Genomic DNA, 9,432 nt, shown 5'->3' with positions numbered 1-9,432 from the left:
CAAGCTCAGGAAAAAAAAAAAAAACATTCTGGCAAGGAGACAGCTTCCTTGTCTTCTAGAAGTTTCTCCTCCCTGGAAGTCCAGCCAGGCAGGTTACTTGCCGTGAACCTCAGTCTTCTCAAGCTGAAGGCATCACAATGGCCGGGTTGGTCAGCTCTATGACATCACCAGGGCCCAACACTAGGTGCCCAGTCTCTCTGGCGCCCCAGCAGACAGACCCACCATGAGCTGTTTTCCGCGCAGCCTCTGCTCACCATGCGGACGCTGAAATGGTTCCTGTTTCTGCCTCTGTGCATCTCTTGCACCTGCGCCTTCATATTTTCTTCGCTGAGGGAGAAAGCCAAAGAAAGCCCAGGGAAGGTGCCTTGTGGAGGACATTTCCGGGTTAGACAGAATCTTCCAGAGCACGCCCAAAGCTGGCTTGGGAGCAAATGGCTCTGGCTTTTCTTCGTCATTATGGTATATGTGGTGCTGAAATTTCGAGGAGACGGCGAGAAGGATAAGGTAAAGGGGTGCTGTGATCACGCCACAGCCGTGGGTCTCAGGAACACGGGTTCTGTCCCTCGGGGACAGCTAGGCGAATCTGCTTCCTTGGTGACGATAGTAGCCGCCACATCCACAGAGGATGGGACAGTTTGAGATGGCCTGCTACACAGCTCACAGGTTTTCTGTGAGGTTTTGTTTGTTCTCCCAAATTGAGAGTAGATGCGTGAGAGCTCATGCTGCGTGTCGTGTCAGCCCTGCTTACAGAGCCAGACTCACAGACACACCCCCTGCGTGTTTCATTCCCATTGCTTTTGACGCATCACAAATTTCTGACCCAAAGGAAATTTTATTTCAAGTGAAGGAAGTTCGAGGCCCATACTAGGATATAGAGTAGTGACCCATGTTTCCCACAGTGTCTCAGCAGCTCTTCGAGGATCAGAGGGATAGAAGAGGCCAGGGGCTGGGAGATGGCTCAGTCTGAAAAGAGCTTGCCCTGCAACCTTGAGGACCCGAGTTCAATCCACAGCACCCACATAAAAGTCAGGCATGGGGGCACACACCTGTAACCCTAGATCTGGGGGGAGGCAGGGACAGAAGGACCCTGTTAGACAGCAAGCCTAGCAGAATTCTGGAGTTCCCGATTCAGTGAGAGACCTTGTCTCAGGAAATAAAGAAGTGGTAGAAGAAGACAGCCACCTTCCAACGCGTGAACCCATGTATATGTATGCCCATACATGCATCTACTATATACAACGCATGACATTCTGGCTAGAGCAGAGGTTGCCTGGGGCAGCTGGAAATCATTTTCAGCTCTGCAGACCATATCGTCTCAGTGGCAGCCATATTGTCTTTGCCATTTAAGCCTGACAACAACCACAGCTGGTGTGCAAACAACCGAGATTGGTTGTGTGCCAATAAAACTTTATTTACACGAACAAGTGGCAGGCCAATTTGGTCAGAGTTTGCAAACATCCCAACTAGGTTTGCCATTGTTTTCCCTCTTGGGTGAGCCTAACTTTTGGAACCCTGTAGGAGCCATTGAAGCCACTGGGATCATTCACCCTCATTTCTTTCTCGACAGGAACAGAATCCTACTGGCCTTCGAAGCTGTCAATTTCGCTCTCCACCGAAGAAAAATCAAAGTATTTCCCCCAGCAAAGATTTCACTTTCAATACTTTAACCCAGCTCGAGATAGAACTGGTGAAATTTGTGTCCAAGGTGCGGAATCTTAAAGTCTCCATGGCAGCCAGCAGTAGCTCCAGGCCGCACAGCCCAGAGATACCCATGGACCCGCAGAATAATGTCACGATATATGAGATATGGGGAGAGGAGGACTCTGAGTGAGTGAATGGGACTTTTATCAAAGTGTGAGAGAAGATAAGCCAAGTGTTGGCACAATATCCAAATAATAAAGACTATTCTGAACAAAGAACCCCCACGTGAGATCCTTCTGCCCCCCTACCATTTTGGTTTGGGGTTTGTTTTTTGGTTGATGATCCACTAATTTTTCGAGACAGGGTTTACTCTGTGAAACATTCCTGGCTGTTTCGGAACCCACTCTGTAGACCAGGCTAACCTCAGATTTACAGAGATCCGCCTGCCTCTGCCTCTGCCTCTGCCTCTCAAGGGCTAGGATTAAAGGCGTGTGCCACCTCTGCCCGGCTTCCCCTTTTGTTAGGATGGCAGGTCCCAGTGGCCCTGGAGCCATTACTGTCTCCCCTTTCTCCATTCCTCCACAGTCCCTGCACAAGGGCGCTCCTAATACCAGTGTCTGGGCCTGGGGTCGGCCAGGCTCTGGAGCAGGTGCAGACATTTTCCCGTGCACACTTGGTTTCTCTGTACTATCTGCAAACACCTGGTTCAAAATGATTCATTCCAATACGGAGTCTAACTTTAATTATGGGTTTTTTATGATGGTGATTCAGTCAGGAGAGAGTTTTCGAATCATCTGCTATTCTGACAGAATAATCTTTTTATTCAATTCCATCCCATGGACCTGAGGTGTTGCAAGCTTCTTTTCTTCTTCTAGTAAACTAGCGATGGCTCATGTGATAGCTGGATTTGTAGAGAAACAGCTGGGTGTAACAGCCTGTGTCTTCAGTTCCAATGCTGGGTTAGGGGCCAGCACTTGCACAGGGGCTCAAGTTTAAGCTCAGTGGGTTAGGTGTAGGGATGAGAGGAGATGCCATCTGTGACTTTGGGTTTAAGACACAGACAAACTAAACAAGGCCTCTAAAATTAGTCTTTTTAAAATATACTTCTATGGATATGTTTGTACTTGTTTGTCCGTGTGTACACCATAGGCATGCAGGAGCCCTCAGAGGGCAGAAGAGGGCACCAGATCCCCTGGACTGGACTTGCAGGCCGTTTGTGAGCCTCCTTGTGAATGCCCTTAGCTGAGCCAGCTTTTGCTTACTGTAGCCTACGGGATGGGAAGACGGGGGGGGGGGGGGGGGGGGGGGGGGAGGGGAGTGCTGGTGTCACGTGCACACCTATTTTCCCAGCAGTGAGGAATCCAGGCAGGCAAAGGAATGGTAATCTTGAGAGGGCTAATGGTTTTAATGTCCCATTCTGGGCAGACTTTAGAGACTCCCGCCAATTGCCACAGCCGCCACACCTGCCAAGGTACACAGCTCATCGGCCAAACCTGGCCAGCCGTCTGGTTTTGTGTGGCTTTGGAAGCTATTCATTGCCTTTATAGTTTTAAGTGGTTGGGAAAAAAATCAGAGCGAATAATCCCTTGTGACATGAAAATGACAATGTCGGTGTCCAAGCCTTCCACAGAGCCCGGCCACACCGGCTGACTGAAATGCCATCGGTGGCTGCTTCGATGCCACCAGGGCAGGCAGAATGACCACAGCAGAATGGAGCCCTTGTGGGAGCTGACTGATCCGACAGAGGAGAGAGCTTGCTCTAACCTGTGTCCCGAGGGTGATGGAGACACATCTCATCAACAGCCTTCCCCAAGAGTGTTTCAGGAAAGACACCCTGGTGGCCCTTGGAAAGGAAACCGAAATGCGGAGAGACATGTCAAGTGGCAGGCGGCGGACAGCTCCTAGGATCCGAGGGGTCCCCAATTCACAGAAAGAAAACAGGGCTCTCACCACTCAACCGGGGATGGTTCCACCAGTCAGGACCTGGGAGAAGGAGCAGAGCCTTGAGTGACATGCTGATGCTGGTACCTGCCGCAGACTTGGGGACCTTTCATAGGGAACCTCTGGCTTGTGGGTAGCCCCCACCCCCTGAGGGACTGTTCTTGGAAACCATAACATTACAATAGAAAACAGGTCCGATCTCTGGGTACATGCAACAGGCTGCCTCTGATATATTACATGGCACATTTAACCCCACCTTTCTCCCAGTCCTCGAGCCATAGAAATAAGTAGTTGAGGACCAAGTATGAGAAACTGTTCCTTGAAGCCAAGGTCACAAACCGCTCAGACAAGTCCTCGACCCACTGCAGTTTGTTCATTGTTCTGAAATATTACAGATCCTGGAGCTGGGCTGCCGCTTGAGTGTTTGCTTGGCATGTGTGAATGTCAGGCTTGATCCCCAGGGCTCTGTTAAGGACAGGTGCCACAGAGGGCTACGCACAGGCAGGTTCTGTGCGGACGCACATTCTCATTCCTTGGCAGAGATGCTCAAAGGCACTGGCTGAGTCACATGACTGGACTAGTCTTTGGTCCGGTATATTTGTTTTGCTGTTTTTGAGACTAGGGCTCACTCTGTAGGCCAGGCTAGCCTTGAGCTCACCATGATCTTTCTACCTGCCCCCCAAGTGATGGGACTAAAGATGTGCACCACCACACCTGGCCAGTATAATTTTTTAAAAACCTTTGAGCGTGGGCTGGAGAGATGGCTCAGTGGTTAAGAGCATTGCCTGCTCTTCCGAAGGTCCTGAGTTCAATTCCCAGCAACCACATGGTGGCTCACAACCATCTGTAATGAGGTCTGGTGCCTTCTTCTGGCTAATTGTATACATACATACATACATACATACATATTTTTAAAAAACCTTTAAAAACCTTTGAGCTCATGGTGAGCATTTTAGAAGCAGTTTCTGTAGCATGAACAATAAAACCCAGAGTCAGATATTGGGGTTCAACCTGAAAGCCAGAAAAGCAAAGCAGCCAAGCCACTCACTAGCAAAGTCTGACCTCTGCCAAGGCTGGGCAACCACAGACTAAGAAGCCTAAGCCTGCCTCTCCTCCCATGTTATATTCCTTCTAGTGCTGGGATTAAAGGCCTGTGACTCCCTAGTATTGGGATTAAAGGTATGAGCCACCACCAGCTTGATTTATTTCTGCACTGATTTTGTGTAGCCCAGGGTGACCTTGAGCTCACAGAGATCCATCTGCCTCTGTGTCCCATTGCCTGGCCTCTAGTGGCTTAGTTATGCTCTCTGATTTTCAGGCAAGCTTTATTTATTAAAACATAAAAAAATACCAGTATAAATTTCACATTATGCTGTGGTATATTTTCAGGGAAGCAGACAACAAAACAGTGAACAAAGCTGGGTGGTGGAGGTGCACACCTTAAATCCCAGCATTTGGAAGGCAGAAGCAAGTGAATCTCTGTGAGTTCAAGGCCAGCCTAGTCTACAAAGTGAGTTCCAGGACAGCCAGGACTGTTACACAGAGAAACAAACCCTGCCTCAAAAAACCAAAAACAAAAATAACAACAAAAACCAATAAACAACTATAATATTCAAATTACAATATGCAAATTGTTCTAGTGTGGGAGGGTTCCCATCTGGATTTAACTCAGTTTTCTGTCACGGGCCGCAGGTATCACTGCAGCCCATGTCTCCTCCTGAGAGGCGCTGAGGGACTCTGGTCTCCTAGCTCTGAGACCAGTCTCCTCCTGACTATGCTCAGCCAAGCTCATTTCTGCTGTAGGACTTTTGCACTGTCCCCCCACACCCCCAGGTTTTTCTGCAGCTGACCTGGCTGCTGCCATTCTGGACTCCACTCAGCTTCCAGTCCCAGCGATCTCTCCTGGAGTGGGAAGGAGCCCCTCTGCCTCTGCACACCAGTGTGCTCTGCAGACGCTCCCTCGGGACCCCTTCTTGCTTGCCCGTTCTCTCTACAGGCAAGCGTGGCAATGCTATGACTATAACGGGGATTGTGTCTCAGGTCCTCATCTTCCCCTTAGCACCCAGTTCCCAAAGTGACAGGGATCGTCTGTGGGCGGTTTGGGATGGCTCAGCAGGAGTGTTGAGACTGAGGGTGGAACTCCATGACTTTCTCTCAGGAAAAGGGGAGCTCTGGGTTGGGGGAGATGGCCAACAGTCATGCTAGAGAGAAGCCACCATAAAACCTATGGGTGTGTTTGCTGTGGAGCGGCTCTCTCTGGCTGTGTCTTCCTTCCGTCTTGGACTCCACTTCTACCTGGCTCTGCTGACTGTTTATGTACTTACTGTGAGTGAGGTCATGTGGGCTGTTACCAAGGCTCCAAGGAGTCAAAGGTTTGGAGAAAGTGCCCCTGAGAAGGTGCCTCTCTTTCCTCCTCCAGTCCAATCTCTCCTCTCTCCTCCCTCTCTCTCTCTCTCTCTCTCTCTCTCTCTCTCTCTCTCTCTCCCCCCCCCTCTGTGTGTGTCTCTCTCTCTGTCTCTCTCCTCTGTATCTCTTCTCTCCTCTCTCTCTCTCTCTCTCTCTCTCTCTCTCTCTCTCTCTCTCTCTCTCTCTCTCTCCCCCCCCCTCCCCGTGGCTTCCCAGGCACAGCCCTGAGGGCAGCCAGTCCCTGAGGTTTATTTTCCATTTTCCATTCTGTGTCCTTTTCTTTTGCTCTGATGGGTGTGCCTTTCTCATGCCTTGGTCCTCGGTTGGATGCCCGTGTCTTTCCCTTCTCAGTTTTCCTAAGAACTCATCTCATTTTTCCAACCAGCTTTGGGACCTCCTGTGTGTGTGCAGGTTGCGTCTGAATGTCCCACCAAGCCCGTCTATGGGGAATCCCAGGGAGTTTCTGATCATTTGTAATCACAAGCACCTTGTACCGGCTGGAGCGGTTGAAGGTGCGATGCTCGGGCAGCCTCTTGCAGGTGCATTGCTGAGAGGAGAGGGAACACATTTCCACATCACCTCCAGAGAGGTGGTTCTCAACCTCCCTACACTGCCACCCTTTAATACAGTTCCTCATGTTGTGGTGACCCCAACCATAAAATTATTTCTGTTGCTACTTCAGAACTGTAATTTTGCGACATTTATGAATATAATGTAAATATTTTTGGAGAGAGAGGTTTGCCAACAGGGGCTGCGGCCCACAAATTGAGAACCAGAACTGCTTCTCTAAAGGGAGTATATTCACCTGCGTTCTCACCAGGAGCATGGGAACAGCTGTCTGATCAAGTAGGCAGTGTGTGTCTAAGGCACACAGCAAAATCCATTATTTCAGAGCCAGTGCATGTGACTTGCAGTTACTTCTACAGCCACTAGGTGGCAGACAAAACCCATTGGAAGAGTAAGCCGTTTTCAACGCCTGTACTGGGGCTTTTACAGGGAGGGAGGCCTTCCAACTACAATCATGTGATACGTAATCAAGTTCACCGTCAGTATTTAAAGAGCATAGAAATCTTGACTTTATTTTGTTATGTTCTGAGATGACTGGACTGGAACTCACTTTGTAGCCCAGATTGCCTCTGGACCCTCCTGCTTCAGCCTCTTGAAAGGTAGGATTATAGGTGTGGGTCACCATACCTGGCTTCCACATCTGTTGGAAGTGAAGGGTTTCAAGCTAATTGGCTGTGTAACTGAGGAGGGCCTTGAACTCTTGACCATCCCACCTCCTGCTACCAAGTGCTGGAGTTACGGGCATCCCGCCAGCCAGGCTTTGATAGCTTCATTCACAGCCCACAGTCATTGGCTCGTTCCCTCAGCAACTGTGGAGGACGCAAGGGTGAGGCAAATCAGCTGCAGGAAACTTGCCTCTTGCTCCTGGGGAAGAGAGACCATAAGCAAATACGTAAGGACTGGAGCATCACGAGGTCCTGGGTACCACTCACAAGCAGGGCCAATCTGAATGGATAGCGCTTGCCTGGCAGTCTTCAGACCCTGAGATCAGTTTAGAAACGCACGCCCGTGTGCGCATCCACACATACACATGTGTGCACATATGTAACCGAATTCTCGACTGACTGTGGTTCCGTTGTAGAATGCTTGAGGCCAGGAAGTTAGAAGGGACCATTAGAGAGGGATAAGGGCACTTAAAGGAGGGAGACAGACACACAACTAGAGAAGGACATACAACTAGAGAACGACACACAACTAGAGAAGGACACACAACTAGAGAAGGACACACAACTAGAGAAGGACACACAACTAGAGAAGGACACACAACTAGAGAAGGACACACAACTAGAGACGGACACCACACAACTAGAGAAGGAAGGGTAGTTAGCAGCAGACACCTTCAATACCAGCACTGGGGGAGGTGCAGGCAGGCAGACTCATGAGAACAAAAATGGTTGTTTGAGACAGGATTTTTCTGTGTAGCCCTGGCAGTCCTAGAACTCACTGTGTAGACCAAGCTGACCTCAAATGCCAGAGATCCGCCTGCCTCTGCTTTCCAAGTGATGTGGTTGAAGGTGTGCCCCACCAAGTCAGTCTGTTGTTAGTTTATTATTGAGACAGTCTTTCTTTGTAGCCCTGGCTGGCCTGAACTCACAGAGATTGCCCTGCCTCTGCCTCCCAAGGGCTGGGATTAAAGGCCTGCACCACCATGCTGGCCTATTTTTATTATTTGTGTGTGTGTGTGTGTGTGTGTGTGTGTCTGTCTGTCTGTCTGTCTCCCTGGGTTTCTGTGTGTGTCTTTGTGTGTGTATGTTTGCGTGTGGGTGCCTACACTCCTGAAAAGACCAGAAACAGTGGTCTTTGGATCCCCTGAACCTAGATTTACTTACGTGTGGTTGGTTGTGAGAGCTGCCTGATGTAGGAACAGTGCTTCCGCTCCTGTTTTTATTTCATAAAACAGACAGACCTGATGGTGGATCCTCTCCCCTCCTAGAAGGGCGACCCCTGTCTGCCCTGTCCGTGGTAACCATGGCTTGCTCTGGAAGACACTGCATTCGTAGGCTTACACTCTCCCACCTACCCCCTAACCCCTGACCCCAACTGGTCCCTGTTTTCCCGACTTCCCTGTCTGACCCACACAAGGCATGTTACGTGAGATACCATCTGTCTGAAGAAAGACCTTGTGTGGATTCTGAGGAAAAAGAGAAGCTCTGGCCCCTTAGCAGCCCCTCCTCCGCCGTCTCTCCCAGGCACTGGCTGCTTTCTGTCTGTTGGACTCTCGCAGGGCGTGGCCCTTCATGTCTATAGCATGCTAGTGTGGAGGAAGGCTCCATCCTTTCCAGGGATGGGTAATAGTCCACTGTACAGATAAACTACATTTTAGTTGTTCATGCTCACTGGTGGCCACGTGGGTCTTATAGCCAGCTTCCAAATCATGGCCGTGTAAAGCCAGCCTCCTGAACCGCAGCATCACAGGCATCTTACCCTGCTGAGCCGTTGCCCTCATTCTTGACTGAATCACCCTGCTTCCTCCGCAGAGGTCATACAATGGCTCTGAGCTTCTTCTCGGGTCTAAGCTGCCCTCCCCTCCTCTCGGTACAGTAGGCACCAAAGCCCTGCCTCACCCTCCCAGCCACTGTCCAGCATAGACTGCCCGAGCCCCCCGCTCCACTGACTCAGGCCTCTGAGAATCTTCCAGCGTGACTGTGTCCATCAGAGAAGCAGATCCACAGCTCAACTGTCCTCTGAGTCTGCAGGTGGAGTGAGGCACCGGGACCAGGGTTGGCAATGGCTGCATTGGGTGACAGTGGGGCATGGAAGGGTAGCTGAAGGAAAAGCCAGTGTCCCTCTGGAACCTGTCAGGAGCCCCGCTCACTCCATGCGTTTATATTCTGGAGAGCATTTGCCAAGTAGAGTCAATCCCCATTTTTGGCAAGA

At 50.3% G+C, this 9,432-nt stretch overlaps 1 protein-coding gene across 1 annotated transcript; it reads left to right on the top strand.

Annotated features, from left to right (window-relative positions):
• The first annotated feature begins 255 nt into the window (after positions 1 to 255).
• Positions 256 to 1,831, top strand: Fam209a (family with sequence similarity 209 member A). Its single transcript, XM_038329267.1, has 2 exons — positions 256 to 504; positions 1,568 to 1,831. The coding sequence occupies exons 1-2, from the start codon at positions 256 to 258 to the stop codon at positions 1,829 to 1,831; spliced, it is 513 nt and encodes a 170-aa protein (XP_038185195.1).
• Positions 1,832 to 9,432: the final 7,601 nt, after the last annotated feature.

The sequence above is a fragment of the Arvicola amphibius genome, chromosome 5 (assembly GCF_903992535.2).
Source record: "Arvicola amphibius chromosome 5, mArvAmp1.2, whole genome shotgun sequence".
Taxonomy (NCBI): Eukaryota; Metazoa; Chordata; class Mammalia; order Rodentia; family Cricetidae; genus Arvicola; species Arvicola amphibius.
This window is presented reverse-complemented; position numbering and strand designations above follow the sequence as displayed.

Coding starts and splice junctions, on each gene's coding strand:
- Fam209a (XM_038329267.1), top strand. CDS start 256: ATGCGGACGCTGAAATGGTTCCTGTTTCTGCCTCTGTGCATCTCTTGC. Junction 505..1,567: donor GAGACGGCGAGAAGGATAAG/GTAAAGGGGTGC, acceptor CTTTCTCGACAG/GAACAGAATCCTACTGGCCT.